This window comes from Urocampus carinirostris, chromosome 9, assembly GCF_059441175.1.
Source record: "Urocampus carinirostris isolate Australia breed hairy pipefish chromosome 9, RoL_Ucar_1.0, whole genome shotgun sequence".
Lineage (NCBI taxonomy): Eukaryota > Metazoa > Chordata > Actinopteri > Syngnathiformes > Syngnathidae > Urocampus > Urocampus carinirostris.
The window spans coordinates 10,457,266-10,474,198 of NC_142357.1; the positions used below are offsets into that span (position 1 = coordinate 10,457,266).

Below are 16,933 nucleotides of genomic sequence, written 5' to 3' on the forward strand. Positions count from 1 at the left end.
TCGTACCATATTCGGTACCTCAGCATTCCCTAATGTTGTCAGCCCAGTTTATTTTCTGTATTCATCTCTCCCTGCCCACTTCAAGGTTTTAAGTTGGTGGCAGTATTGACATGTCACAAACCAGAAACGGACACAGGACCCACTAGCGCTCGTTTTCTCAGTTTTTTTTAATAAAGAGGGAGAGCAGGGCTTGCTTCCACGATCCGATGGCTGACGGACTAGAGGAGCAGGAGATGCGGAAGTGGCACTTCCGTGTCTAGCGAGGAGGGTCGAAGACAGGCGGGAATTACAAATTGCTAGTCAGGACTGGAGAGCAAGGGTGATGTCAAGTTCGGAAACCAGGTCAGCAACAGGAGACAGGCAGGTAACGGGGCAAAACAGATCGGGTAACAGGCAGAGTCAGGTCCGGAAACACGTTGCCAACGAGGATCAGGGAGAGGAAAGCAGGGCAGGAACAGAGTCGGACGTAAGGGCTTACTGAGCTGGAGGCAACAGTTGGCATAACGATCTGACGGGTTCCTTTTCGAAGCCGGGGGTTTAAAAAGGGTACATCAGCCAACCAGCTCTCCGGGCTGTTGGCACAATTAAGCAGTTGCAGGTGCTCTGAATCGGCAATCATGACATGACATTTTAGTGGGCAAGTTAATAAAAGTGTCAATTGAATAAATAGATAGATAGATAGATAAAGTAAAAATATTTTTCTTAAGTAATTATTTCATTTATTTGCATTTCTTTTTTAATAAACTTTGTCAACAGGGTGTTGTGGACAGCGGCTCTAGCACCACCTATGTGTGCACTGCTGGCCGGTTTTAGTTGCAAAATATCTTCTTTTTTTTTTTTTTTCAGGAAATGACCCCATCAGCTCTTGCATATTAATTCAAAAGTAAGCGGCTGCAACACAAAAAGGACTGAATATGTATGAGATGTGTCATGGGAGCTCACTCGCCTCTAATCACAATCTTTGTGCACTCATGGTGCCGGTGGGGGGTCAGGCTACTGGGCCTTCACACTCACATCAGTGCTTGTCAAAGACTCCATGAAATGCTAATGACAATACACCGGGTCGTCTGTCTTTTTTTCTTCTACTGTCTTGGTGATTGAATAATTACGGGATGATCGAGGCTATTATTATAAATGCTGGCAGGTCATATTAAGGGGTTTTAGTTTTTGTAATCATGTTGAAAGTGGATCTGTTAATTACAGAAATGTGGCAAGTGGCCCCCATAATCACATCATCTCTATATGCTTGATTACCACGGCGCCCAAGTGCACTTAAGAAGTCTCTCTTTTTTTATGTGCATTTTCGCACCGCCTTTGGATCGATGCATAACTGGGGGAGCTCCATGTTTCATCCGATTGTGACTCAGACAATATGAAGGGGGACATTTTTATTCCCAGAACTCGAGGAGCCTGATATATTTCCTCCTGCTTTGCCACGTCTCATATAACCCAAGGAAGTTGTATGCAAATCATTTCCCCGACCGACCTGAGAAATAAAGTACAGTGGGGAAAAAAGTATTTAGTCACCCACAAGTTCTCCCTCTAAAAAAGATTTGAGCTGCCAGTAAATACCCTCAACTATCATTTCATTTAATACCCTCAACTATGAGAAATACTGAGAAAAAAAAACATAAAATTACATTGATTTTTAAAGAATGTATTTGCAAATGTGGTGGAACACAAGTACTTGGTAATACAATTATTATATTATAAAATACACAATATATTATTGATACGTTTTAAATTAAGTAGACACTTAAGATAAAAAGAGAAACATTAAATGGATTTGGAACTTGCACAGAGAACACACCCCATGAATTCCAACCCTCCCCCGAACCTTTAAAATCTTTAAACGTTTTAATGTCCTAGGATACAAAAAGCTGGTCCGCCCTTAAGGGTGTGAAAATCAAAGAACTCATACACGATTGGCCGATAGTGTCTGTGATGTAAACTTTGCATGACAGTCAAAACAACAAACAACAGTAAGCAATTGTCCTGATCCGTACAAGCAGTGGACCCAAATGTGTAACGTTTAACACAGTGCCTTATTGAAGGATCGGGGAAGTCAGCGCGAGAGAGAAAAGACTGTGATCTGGTGCTTGCTGGGCAGGAGGAGCGGGAAGCCCTTGCAAAAGTAGCAAGGTCGGAGATCAGAACAAGTCGGGCAGTCGGGATGGGAGACAGAGTGAGGTCGGAGATCGGAACAAGTCAGGGAACCGGAGACGATCGGGAAGCCAGGGACAAGGCATTGATACAGGGAACAGGGGACGAAATCAGGATACAGGACGAGAACGTAATGGGAGCTAGAGTCAAAAATGCTTGCCTTTCATGTGCTGAGGTTCGCTGACGGACTGACTAGGAGTGAACGAGAATGACGTGTGTAAATATGAGGATGACTAATTAGGAAACGAGTGGCAGCTGGGGCTGAAAGAGTAAGCGCAAGTGAGGTCAACAAATCAATTGACAAATCATGACAGCAATAATAGTCCAAATAATGATCTGGCATCCTATTCAATCTTCTTTACAAATGAACAAAAATTCAAATTTTCAATTATAAAACCACAAAAGTTCTCGTTACTTTGTTATGTATCCTTTGTTAGGGAATGACAGAGGTCAAACGTTATTTGGGCATTTTAGCCAATTTCGCCATGCACATTATTTCTTGAAGACTGATATTTTGGGACAATAGTTGGGCAACAGGATTTTTCAAATCCCTCTGAAGATACCCTACCGGGTCACAACCTATAAACTGACTAGACCATTTCAGGTCTATTAAAAGCAGCTTCCTTCAAAGGCAATCCTTTGTCGGTCAGTCCTTTGTTAGGATCATTGTCCTGCTGAAAGACAATGGAACATGTTGAATGCCCTTACTGATGGAAGAAGGTTTTCACTCAAAATTGCAAGTGTTTCCTCAGATCAGTCGTGGAGAATTACTGCCTTACAGCATTGTTCACACAAGGCACGGTGTTCTGTGGTTGAAATTCAGTATTACCTTTTTCCTCTAAAAACAAAAAGTTGTTTTTCTGTCAAAACGTTCTATTTTGTTCTGACTATAAGACTGTCTCCCAGTCCTCTGCTGGATCATCCAAATGGGTTCTTGCAAAGTTCAGAAACGCCTTGACGTGTACTGGTTTAAGCGGCTGACACATCTGGGATAACTAGATCTAAGCCCTAGTGGTGCAGTGCGTTACTGATCCTAGATTTTGTTCCTTACGTCGCATCTCACTGCAAGTTACTCAATAGCTACCCCGATGCGGTTGCGGGATTTATGCTCACCGTTCTTGTGATCATTTCAATCCCATGGGGTGAGATCTTGGGTGGTGGCCCAAAGTAATGCAGATTATCAGTGGTTATGTATGTCTTCTATTCCATTCAATGGGTCGATTGCAGATTCAGCCTCTCAGTTTAATGCAGGTCTACAACTTTGTTTCCAGTGCTCTTTGACAGTTTTTGGCCATTGCAGAGTTTGAATTGAACTGTCTTTATTGTCATTGATAATTAGTGAACAATGTTTGCAATGAGATTAGACATAGCCCTCCAGGATAAACAGGCACCAAAGAATTAAAAAAAACATAATTCCCAAATAATTAAATTAATAAGATATAAGTATCAGTTTTTCAATGCAACTGGCAAGATATATATTTTACACAGTTTTCCAAACTTTTTTAGGGTGATGATGACCCTGGGGAATAGATGGCCTCTGAGCCTGTTGGTCCTTGTTTTAAGGCATCTGTAGCACCTACCAAAGGTCAGTAGGTCAAAGAGGCGGTGGCCAGGGTGAATTGAATCCCTTTTACTGTTAATGGCCCTGCTCCCGTATCGCAAGCTGTCAGTTCTTCCAAACTGGGCAGAAAACAGCAATTGCTTTTCTGGGCTGTGTAGATTACTCTTTGTATTTTTTTTTTCTGTCTTTAAAGTATGACTGATTTTGTGAATAGGTGTGTTTTTTACTGCTAATGAGCTCAAATAGGTGCCATTAAAAGTGGTAACAAGATAATGCAAGAGGAATGAGTGTGGGATGTTTGTAGGTGACCAATGCACATTTCTTATCATAATTAACAAATACATTTCTTAAAAACTGACCAATCTGATTTTCTTTTTTCCTCATTTGAGAGTTGGTTGAGATATTCTTATGATGACAATTACAGGACTCTCTCATTTTTTTAAGTGTGAGCACTTGCACAATTTTTGGATGACTACACTTTCTGCCCACTATATCTCTTCCCACTTTGCAGTGTCTCATATAACCCACAGACCCGGCATGCAAATCATTTCCTGGCTCACCCTGAGATATAACGTATTTTTAAAGTTGTTGAACTATTGCTTTAGGCCTCCAGCGTGACAGTGCAAGACGGATATGGGGAGAATAAACAGGATGGAATGTAAAAAAAAGAGCAACTGGAGAGACAAAGATGAAGCAGACATACTGATAACAGTGCAGACAGGAGGAGATGAAGAGAGAGACTGACATGAATCCGATGGCATTTTCCTGTGCATGCAGTTAATAGGCTTATAGCAAATGAGCGCATGGTGTATTATCAAGCTTTTATAGCCTAGAGTAAAGCACAACACGCACATACATTCATAATCAAAAACGCAGATGCTCATGTGTTGTTGTGCAAACGTTGGCAGCCTCTCGCACACACACACAGACACGCTGTCATTAGTATTCCGTGGCGCAGCACTGTGAGGGCAGCAGAGGAGTATGATGAATATGTTTTTGCACTCAGCAAAGACGCCGAGGAGGGAAGGGAATTGAAAGGAGGAGCGGGAGGGAAAAGAAAGCGAGGAGAAGAAGCGCTAGCAAGAGGAAAAGGGAGAAGAGAGATGTTCCTGGTGACTTTAAAGGCTGGAGGAAACACACCAAAGCCAATTACTACTGTGCGAATGTCCTTTGTCTCCAGCTCCGTGCGCATTTCTCTCTGTGATGACAGATCACCTTGGCTCAAGTAAGGTCACTCAGGGAGACTCCGGATTTCTATAAAATTCAGATAGCAGACTGTAAAAATGTCAGGAGCTCAGACGATGTCTCCTTGAAATCTGTGGAATAAATCCACACTTTCGTAACAGTGCGTAAAACCATTTTGCAGACATCAGGCCTTATTGAGAAATTTTAAAATGTTTATATTACCGGATTTTCTGCTTTATTAAGTGCACCGGACTATGAGGTGCACTGGATTATAAGGCGCGATATTAGAGTTTTTATTGTGCTTTACTGTTCCATTACATTCCCCAAGATTAGATACGAAGTCGTTTTAGTCAGATTTGCTTTAGAAGGGACATTTCATTTCGGAGGGACAATTATCAGGCACAACACCAAAAATCAGCTGGTCTTCAAGACATGTTTTTTTTGTTTTCTGATTGTTCAATATGCTGTTGTTGACTTTAAATTGTCCGAGCCTTCAAAAGGTTAAATGTATTTGGTATTTTATCATTTATGTATGTAAGTATATACCGGAGCCATATCCCCCATTGTGGGAGGTGGCAAGAGTCAACAACACTCACATTCTTGCATTCTTGACTCTTTCTGGGAAATGGATACAGAGGATGATATTCTCCGCCCCCTCGCTAAACCCAACCGCTGTGTTGGGAAACCTTAGGTGACCAAAGACCCCCATTCCAAACCCTAACGCCGAGCCCAAAGCAGGGAGGCAACAGGTACCAACGTTGTAAGTCTTAGGTATGACTTGGCTGAGGCTCGAACCAGTGACCTCTTAGTCTCGGGCGCCCTAACCCCAAGGCCACCGAGTTGGTTAGGTAAATTTATAAATATTTTGATTGTATTTCCTGTGGTTAATGTGTTTATATAAAAATGTAAAGTTTATTATTTTTTTCTTCTTGTAGCTCTCTGTTTTCTTTTGTTGTTGTATTTCTTCTTTTCTTTCTTTTTTCCTTTTTTCATTCAATTTATTAAACTTAATTTATCCTGTTTAATGCTGTTTGTTTTTTGAAATAGTGTTTAATGTTTTTGTTGCACTTCAAGTGTAGGATAGATCTGTTGGTGGGGAGGTGCAATGAATATTACAAGGTTCGATAACACAACTACCTGTTTGTGTTTCTCTATTCACTGACTCAAATACTGCTCAGATAATTTCAAATTCTTTTACATACAAAAACAGTTTTTTAAAGTAACGGGATTAGTAATTTCCCTGGTAAATCGTTACTTTTTTCGATAAAGTAGTTACGTTACTAACTAGGTTACTTTTTGGAGGAAGTACTTAGTAACAATAATAAATTACTTGTTAAAAGTAACGTGCCTCAAAAATGAAGAGGGGTCTACACAGACCTTGGCTCAACAAAGGCAGCACCACTCATTAAATCATGTTCTTTTTACCAACGCAATCTTAAAGTTGTTGGCATTTGCTCGTGAATTGGCGGTAGACATACTCGGCAATAGAAGTGACATGACTCACATTTACTTTCACGCGGCAGCCGTGGGATCAATTCTCAACTCAGTGACCCATCCCAAGGCACCCTGTGACTGATTGGCACCAAGTGTAGGATGTGGTCTGCCACAGCTGGGATGGGCCTCAGCTCCTGCCCTAACCATTTACTGGATGAGCAGTATAGAAATGGATCGATTGCATAGGAAAGAAAACAGTCCCTAATCACAGATTTTTGTGGTCATACATTTCGGTGAACCAGCTCAGGGAAAAGTTCCTACTTTGTGTGAACTTGGCGTCAGTGCTAATGTTACACTTACAAACTAAAATATCAGATGTTTTTTTGAACGTATGATGTCATCATATTCTTAAGAAGAAAAATGCATGTTACCACAATGATAACCCCCAAAACTACAACTAAACATTTTAAGAGGTAAGACAAAACAATGTTATTCTTTATCATTCATCACCCAAACTAAACACATCTTACAAGACCTAATGACCTCGAATTGCACCTTCATATGGATTTTGGCTCTTTAATTGACCTTGAAGGAGAGAAATAAGTTGTAACAGATGGTGGAACGGGTCATGATGGCCATCTTGTACTACAGCAATCGTGAGTCATGTCTCAAAAGCCCCAAGCAATGAGTCCAATAGGTTGAAGTGTAAATAGCCTGTGAAAGTCACTTGGTGGGCCTAAAAGCCTATGTGTAAATAGATGAATCCCCGCTATTGTGATGAACATTGAAAATAAATACATATCACTGCAGTGTAATGCATACCTGTCAACCTCCACGGCTCCATGCCCTTACAAACTGTCATATTTTCCCTTACAAAATACAAAATAATCTTACAGCATTTTTTTTTCAAACGTGTTTATTCATGTAGTTTAACATGCCATATTGTACATGTGTTTTATTTTATCATATATATTGTTAATTAACATTTTTTTTGAGATACTGAGTTGCTCGACATGAATGAGGTTTCTTGTAAAAAAAAGTTCAAAAATCAAGTAGCTTGGATGTTCACTATAGAAGGAAAAAATACATGCAAATATAATTAAGTAGGATAATACATTTTCTTATTAAAATTATTAATTCATTTTCTGCATTAAATTATTGTTGGTAATATACTGATTAAAGGGATACCACAAACCTGTATTTTTTCATTTTCTCCTTTTATACTTCCTTTTTTTCTTAACTTCTTTATACAACATAATAATTCGTAATATAATGCATCAAAGCAAGTGAGCCCTTTGAGAACCGGCTCTCTTTAATGAGCTGAAAAAGCCGGTTCTCTAAAAAGAGACGGACTTCCTTTCACTACACAACTCGAACTCGTTTGGCTTGATTTATTTGGCTGCATAATAAACGTACTTTGTACAGCAAAAACGTACAGGTTGACAGGTATGGCAATGTCAATAAAGTATATATACTTTATCTATAAAAGGAGAAAATCGGCTCAAGCAACCCGCTACCCTAGTGAGGACAAGCAGCACAGAAAATAGATTTTACTCTAAATTAATCTACATTAACTCCAGAATTGGAGCAAAACATTAGACAACACATCAAAAAAGTGCCAACCAAAGACCAAAGACGCAATAAATGATAATAGTGGAAAACAATGTTTTTATAGATTGGATTGATACCCTATCCCCTGGAATCAATCAATAGGCCAAAATTAAGAAATTGACACCAAAATATATGATTGATTACTTTAACCCCATGTTCAGACCACTTTTAAATAACTAAGAAAGAAAAAAAAATTATCGATGAATCAATTGGTAAAAAAATAACATTTAAAAGGAAGTGAATAACTGGAGATTTTACTCTGTGCCTTAATCTTGTTTCATCTTCAGTCTTTTGCACTGGATCGAAAGTTCCACGAAGAAAATCCGAATCGTGCTCCTGAGCAAATATCTTTACCATTCTCACTTACCATCCCCACCACAGCCATATATAGTGGATTAAGTGAATAATTGCTGCCCATGTTGTTTTTTACACACCCGCGGGATATCGTCCCACACTGATCCTCTTCATGAACTCTGCAAATCTCCCTGAGCCACAGAGCTGACAAGGTTTATTATTCAAGACTGTAGCTCAACTTGGAGCTATCGGACCCACAAAACCGCTAGTGCTGTTAATCACCTAATTCCTTGAGAGACAGAATGTGAATCCCTTTTAATTAACAGACCATGATGAATAAATTGTGGAACAGAATTAAGTATTTTTGTTTTGTTATTGTTACTGAAGTAGCCATGTAGAAAATTGACTGATGGAGATCATAATAAAAAAGGGCCTTTCATTCAAATTATGGATATTGCTAATACAAACGGTAATTTGCTTGCAAAATTGCGCATATTATTTAAAGACACTATTAGTTTTTGCATGTAAACATTATTTTTTTTATAATTAATCCCTGACAACGTATTTGTTTAACTTTTGTACAGCTGCATGTTTTCATAAACTTACCATCTTTACATGCTAAGTTTAACATGAAGCCAGATTTACAAAAAAAGTGAACCGACTACATTTGATTGTCAGAAGAAGAAAGCAATATATAAACTGTAGCATAGAAAAATTCTCATTGATAACAACATAGTGAAACATTGCGTGCAAACAGATTAGACAGGGCTTGACAAGGTTTACATGTAATAATAAAAACACTGTCAGGATAAATGGTCAATAATGTTTACAATGTACTACTTAGAGACTGGCCTAAGTTATAATAAACTGGAGACATTGAAATTGTGTTCTTCTTGTTGATTTGATGAATCCTCCTTGTCGCTCATTTCAATTGGCATTGAAATTCAAAGTAGATTATTGTGTGACTTTGAATTCTGATACGAAAATAGATTTAAGTCAGGTCAAGTCACGTTGGTTTATACAGCCCTTACTACTAAAAATACTAAAAAGTCTCAAAGGGCTGCACGGACCACTGACTATTACAGACTACAGACTATTATTACACCATCCCCTGATCTAAAATCTACATGAGGGCAAGTACAAACTCAAAACATCAGTATGAGGAAAGTGAAGAAATCTTGAGAAAGTTGATTCTAAAATCGTATCGGTGCACATAAAAATAAATGTTGCGACCAATAAAAGGTTTATCAACCAAAATTATAAAAGATGAGTGCTCATAAAACTGAAAGAGAAATAAAACAGGTTTAATAAACCTAGAATCACCAAACTTAAAATATTTTTGTCCAACACATTCAACCAAGTAAGAATGTTTTTTTATTATCCATCCATCCATTATTTGCACCTCTTATCCTCACTATAGTCTAAGAGTCCTGGAGCCCATCCCAGCCATTTTTGGGCAGTAGGCAGGGGTCCCGTAAAATGGTTCCCAGCCAGTCGCAGGGAAAACATAGAACCATCTACATGCTCATTAATACTTATCAATTTGGACCGGCCAATTAACCTGACATGCATATTTTTGCAATGTGGGGGGAAACCGAAGTCCCTGGAGAAAACCTACTCAAGCACGGGGAGAACATGCAAACTCTGCACAAGAGGCTGCGGCAGTTGGAATCCATCCCTGGACCTGACGCCGTTTTTTACTAAAATTTATGTTAAATGTTGTCCATTATGTTGTCCATTCCAGTCTTGTCAATGTCGTATTACATAACTGGCTTTTGTTCAAATGTATTTTAACTCATCAAACCCAAAACTAGTCCAATAGGTTTTTTTTCCCCTTCGCCCAAATAAGGTATATGCTGTACTATGACTAATTCTGTTGTTTGGGGCTGAGGTGTGCGCAGTCCTTAGTCTTAGTACAGCCCCCTGCCATGAGGAAAGAGAATTGTGTCCATCACTCTGCATCTGCAAATGCTCAGTCCAGTAAAATGTTACATACAAACTGTATTAATATTATTCAGAATACAATGTGAAAATGTAGTGATTTGGAAATAGAAAATCCAAAAATCGTAAAGTTAGATAAGATAAAAAGTTTCATGCTGAACACATATAACCATTTAATATATTTTAAATTGTACTTTTCTACAAGACAAGTGGGGCAAAGCCTCACCTGCCTCCCCTGACTTCAAGTCAAAGTCAATGTGGTACTAACTAGCTTCACTTTATAACAAACATGTATCCATTTGCTTACAGGTATCCGACAAGTCCAAAGCCCGAGCAACAGCCCTAAGGTAAGGCATTTAGCCAATCATTATGACGCTCACGTGGAAAGCACTTTTTGGAAGTTGGCCTGTTTCAAGGTTATTGTGAACGTAATCCTCAATCAGGCAATCTGGAGGCATGGCCGCTTTAATTATCTGCAACATCTGCATAGCCCGTGCGCTCTACGAACTTCAGTCCCCATTTTGCACCAACACAAACCTTCCTCATGAGGCAGCAGGTGTCACTATTTGTTGGTTCATGCATAAACCAACGCACATCTGTGTGAAATTTGCCTATTAGTTTTGGTTTATGTTGCTGTTTGGGGTTTTGTTTCACTGATTATTGTCGGACTAAAATGAACACTCGGGCTCAGTCACAGAACTTTGAAAATTAAAAGAGTTTATGTTTAAAATGCATTACTGAAGTTGACAACGAAAATGGTTACAAAAGAGAGATACTCATTTACCTATTCCAACATTCTACTTTTTTTACTGTTTTTCAGTGGCCCAAAAATGATACTAAAACCTGTTTCATACACTCTAAGGACTCAAAATACAAATCTATTTTTTTTTTTCCAGTTTATTCATCCCTTTTGTACATTTCTAAACCAACCTTATAGAAAACTATTCGGATTTTGTTTTAAAACAAAACAAAAAGTGGATTTGTATTCTTCAGTTTTTCTAAGAATAAAAGATTTGGTCTCCATCATACAAATCTTCACCATAACCTTAGGAGTACAAAAGCCTTTACCTTAGCATGTGCTCAGAGAAATTGACTCCTATTGGTCTAGTTGTCAGCAATTCTACATTGATTGTTAATTTAATTGTATAAATGTGGTGCTCAGTGTAAACAAACATGTGTCTGTTGCGTTAAACAAAACTCCTTATTTGATAATAGACTTACAGAAAATCAATTGTGTTTGTTTGCTATGTGATATATCTGACTGAAATTGCAGCTCCAAACAACATGTGATTTACAAAGAAGAGTCTTGATCAGGGGTACACAAAGTTTTTCATACGACTGAATTTCGTTACAAACATTCTTTGAAGCTTTTACGTATCCTGGAAACAAGCGGAAACCAAATTCAGATGTTTCTGCTTTATATAAATCCTCAGGTCAATCTGCGATGCATTCAAATAACCTTTAAGAGTGTGTTTTGACGCAGCTGTGTATATTTTGCAACGTGACACAAAATGAATGAAAAAAATAATTTGGCATATCATAAATTACATGAGAGATTAATGTGCCTAGAGAAAAGCAGTCTGTCTGTCATTAAAAAGTCAAGCTCCAACTGGTGCAAAAAATGTCAAAATGTTTCACAAATTAGGCTTGTGTTCTCAGTCTGCATGTGTGTGTCTGTGTGTGCATGTGTGGTATAAAGAGAATGTGTCATGTTTCTGTGTGCGCCCCAGGCCATGTGTTACTTTTGCTGCTGCTAATGAGCCCGAGCACACACACAGACATGTATCCGCAGGGATGCTGCAACTCAACTTGCTACAAGCGATCCATGGGCTATATCCAATAGAAGATATCATACACACACAAACACACAGTCACAAAATGGGTCTAAGTATACAAATTCATACTGAATATGCTGCTATCGTTTTAATCTTGCTCCGACAACTTCACTACAATACTCCTTGTATTTTCTGCGTCGCTGCAAATTACCAAATGTTAAAGTACTGTATTTTCCATACTATAAGGCGCACCGGATTATAAGACAGACCCCCCCAAACATAGCCTTATCTATTTATTTTTTTATATATAAGGCGCACTGGACTACAGACGCTCCCCTACTTATGACCATTTGACTTAAGTAAAACGGTAGATCTGAACATTTTTTTCGGGATGTCGAAAAATATCTGGACATTGCTGTAAGTTAGATTTAGTATTGTGTGCACCTTTTTCCGAGTACAGGACAGTACAACAGTGCTTCTTTCCGTCGCGACCGGTGTGTGGTGGCACTGTGAGAGGTCACCCAGCATCTACCCCGAGGAAGAAATCCGGTTTCCACTTCCGAGATCGTGCATAAACATGCTGTATAGTGCTACGTGTACTGAATCTCCAGCGTGCTCAGAACTTTGACGGTTTTATTGTTAAGTATCTCGTCCATCCATTCAATATGGTTCGTGTAAAGTGTATAGAACAGGCGAGCCGTTTCTTTTAAAATGAGAGGTGAATAAGAAAGCTTGATGCGTTTGAAAAAATGTTGAAATGCTTTTTTTCGGCCACATTTTACCACGGAGGAGTACCTCTTGAAGCGCATCTACCAAAAGTAAGTTAAACTCAACTTTGTTCATCTTTACAGAGCATATTATTTTATGAAATGTTCATTTTTTTGTACAAAACAATACTGGTTACCCATACAAGCCTTTAACAGACTTATACAAAACCTTAAACATGTAAAATATAGCACTGAAGCAACTTACAACTAAAACTGCTGTAAGAGCTACCGTATTTAAGAATGATCGCTGCATGTTTTATACAGGTTTGGTCTAATATATTTAGTGTGACATAAAAAAATTGTCAGTTAATGCAATCAGTGTGCCTTGCACTACATAAAGCGAGCTTGATTGGAAACATGTATTGCCCTTGGCTACTTGGCTTGGCCACTGATAAATGAACAGAACTGGAATTCAATACTGATCAAAAATATCAGTTTCATGTTAGCAGTATTGTAATGAATTATGAACATCTGTAATCATGCAGTAAATATGCAAATATGGATGAAAATATCCAGTGAGGTAAATTCAGATTTACAAACAAATGAACCTTAATCTTATTCATCATTTGATTGATAGTTCAGAAGTTCAGAAAATGTATTGTCATTGTCAAAGGACAACAATACTTTGTTTGGAGCATTCATTCACATTTAAAAGAAAATACAAAGACCCATAGATATTCAGAACAAATATGGATAAAACCCCAATAACCCTAGATTGGTAAAGCAAAAAAAGCAATATACAAACTGTAGCATAGAAGATACATTTTATTGCCATACCTTAACTTATAAAGTCTATGGACTTCCCCTTCTGAATAAAACCATCATTGCATTAAGTAATATTTCATTATGAAAAAAAGCCCATGCAAAAAAATATCGGGCGGCTTGACCTGCTGTTAGCTTGCTAATACTATTTTTAATTCTATTGTTTGTGGCCGAGGTCTGTGACATATCAGAATTAATGGTTTCAGTATCCCCTTCTGACATGAGGCAAGATAATTGTGTGCCTCACTCTGCATCTGTTGACACTTAGCTGTTACCGCTTGGTGAGCCTATGTGTACCAAGTGTTACATAACGTGTAACAAATAACTTAAAACAGGAAAATGGGTGCCTGAGTGCACTGGAGCAAAAAGGGACTCAACACAAGGTGCTGGTGTAACAAAAGAATGGCTGTATTGACTAAACATATTGAATAACAGCAAAAAAGATGTTGTAATGTAAAAAATAGATCAACTCAGGACCAGATTCATTCACTGAGTAAGCGGCCTTACTAGGGGACTGGTGGAAGTATGCCCAAGAAAATAACTTCATAAAACAGCTAAGAATTAAGTTAATCTGACTAATTATTTTCCCCCCTCCCACCAAAACTGTCTACCAAAACAACATACAAGGGTGGCATACCTCCTCTAAGATTGTGCATTTTGAAAAAATAAGCCCTATGTGCTGAATGTAAGGAGGCCTGTGTCTAACTTGCCCCAACACCTGGCCTTACCAAAAACACCAACACGTAGGATTTGAGTAGTCAGCATGTATCAGATGGAAAAAAGAGAGTGAGCAGCTATCAACAGGGCACTTTTATACCAATTACCAACGGGTTTTTGGCAAAAAGTGGAGCTAGGCAACTCAGGAAGTGAGGTGGCAGATGGGCTTAACCAGGAAGTAGATACAGCAGCAGTTGCAGCAGGTAACAGAAATCTTAATAATTAAAAAACAGAGGCCAGACAAAAATAGTGCCACCCCAAAGCAACAGATGCCATACCATCAGCACAGTAATAAGAGAAACACTAGTTGTAGTATTAATATTCATAATATTGTGAAAAATATCAGCAAATTTGAAAAAGGAATTCCAAACATTAAAAAGTTAAACGGAAAAGAACTTTAACGATCAATAAGTATAGCCAGTTTATATATGTTTATTTTATATTTTATGCGTCCTCTGACTGCATGTCACTGCTGGCTAGTGTAGTACATTTGCCCGGATTTCAAATGGTGCCTTAAACAAACGTGACTTGCAAAAAATGTGAGAGTGATTGAAAGAGCGACAGAGAGGAAGAGTGTAGAGCCAGCTGTGCGGGTGGAAGCTCTGCCAAGTGGAAGATGATTTGATGACAGATGAACTGAGTCCAGATGGCGTCCACTCTTTACTCAAACATCCCAAAATACCACCATGACACTTCTACATTACTTTCGCACAGCTCTTTGGCAAATTTGAGAGACTATATATCTTCTCGCTTGAACTGTCATCATGAAGCTGGCCCCTCCTGAGTCAAACTCTGCTTCGTTGTACTGTTCATCTGGTGCAGGGTCCTTCTGGCTTTAAGCCACTCAGTTCATTGATGACACAACCTAATCGATTTAGTCCATTGCGCAGGGGATTGGCGAAGGAAAGAAAACAGTTGGCCCTTGACTGCCTTTCATATCTTCTATTCCTGCTTGTTAATAGGGTGGGCAATACTGTGAATTTCGGTATCGCTCTGATCCAAGTAACTGCAGAGTAATATCAATCGAAACTGATCGGATAACCATACCTTTTCTCTGGAAATGCCTTGATCATTAAATAACAGAACCCTTCCCTCCTGTGTTTACAATAAACTCTAAAATGATCATTGTTAACCATATTACTAGTACAAAACATAAATATATCTTTATTACACTTGTTTCAGAAAAAAAGCCAAAGAGTGAAACAAAAAAAATACATAGCTACAGTATGTTACGAAAATACAACATACTGTATGACTATGTCAACAAGACGACTAGAATATCTGTCATAGAGCAACATTTTGAAAAAAAGTAAAAGTAAATAAGAGGCCCTTTCAGTTCTGTTACCATATTGACAATGAATTTACAGGTTTTTGTTCAGGAACAATAACATGTTTAAGTTTTTGGTTGAGTCTAGTTATTTCCTGCAGGGCGAGGTTTGTTCATGTGTTCATGTAAATTTGTCGTATTGTCACATTAGCAGACCAATTTACCAAACAAATTACAACTGTAATTCTCCTTTTCTGTAATTGAAAAAGTCCACACAGCGTTGCGGTTCCTGTTTGCCTCTGTAATGTTTTACTTTGTGTAAGGTTTGGCAGATGCGCCTGTCAGTCACCCAATTTTGCATAGATATATAGAGCTGCAGATGGTGCCGGGTGAGCAATAGAGCTGTGCTATTCACTCTGAAAAGTGACACTTTGAAAGAATTGTTCAAAGAGCAAAGTTTCGATTAAGGACAATATTATTGATCCGATCCACATACTTCAATATTTAGATGGATCGAGCCACCCCTACTCATTATTTGATGCGATTCCAACACAATCGTGCAAAGCGATACACATGTAGCCTTGAGTCTTTAATTATTTCTTGAAATAATTAAAAAATTATTATCTTCTAAGAATCACCTTTTAAAGTTTAACATTTAGACATTTCAATTAACATGCTAGTGATCAAGCAAGTTTGGTGTGATGAACACAAATACATTATTTTTAGATTGAGTATGTCTTTCAGACCAATAACAATAGTCAAATCATCATACCACATACCATAACTAATACTTTTCCCTCCGCAAAAAATGACTAATATTTTTAAAGAAATACCTTTATATTGCAATATAATTCCTGTCGAAAGATTTATGTTTATACTCACTCAACCCTATTTTTAAATGTGCTCATCAGTGAAAATAAATTTAAAAAGCGCTGCTTTTAGTTACATTTAATACTTAATTGTAGGACACTTTGCACCAGGCTGGTGTAAATGTATAAAACACAACTCAATCCACTTACGCAACAAAAGTGCTAAAACAAAAACATGAAACAAAATGGGAAAAAAAAGAAGACATAATACATGGAGTTGGGGGACAGGCAAAAGCTGTTGCCCAGTATCATACCAAGCAGTTACAGTTCATACATACGCATCTGATTGAAAGTTACATTGCACGAGGCGGTGTAAATTAACACGACTTACACAAGAAATGTGGCAAAAGAAAGACATAATGCACAAAGAAAAAATACATAAAAATAAAATAAAATGCTGATAATACTGTGTAATAACACTGTATCATACCAAGCTGAGACCACACTTTATTTAAACAGATCAAAACTTAAGACAATGATGTGCAGTCAGGGGAGGCTGTGCCCTCAGCCCTCATTACGGTGTTATTTATTCAGTGCTAAAGTCTCATTGACTACGCTACTATCTGACTTTTTTTTGTTGAATCGCT

The 16,933-nt window shown here is 38.2% G+C and overlaps 1 protein-coding gene across 1 annotated transcript in view; it reads left to right on the forward strand.

The window, feature by feature from the left end:
• aff2 (ALF transcription elongation factor 2) overlaps positions 1 to 16,933 on the forward strand; it is a 233,952-nt gene that overhangs the window by 167,010 nt on the left and 50,009 nt on the right. Inside the window, exon 10 of the mRNA XM_088344502.1 lies at positions 10,499 to 10,536. Coding sequence (XP_088200628.1) covers positions 10,499 to 10,536 — 38 coding nt within the window. The remainder of the gene's footprint in view (positions 1 to 10,498; positions 10,537 to 16,933) is intronic.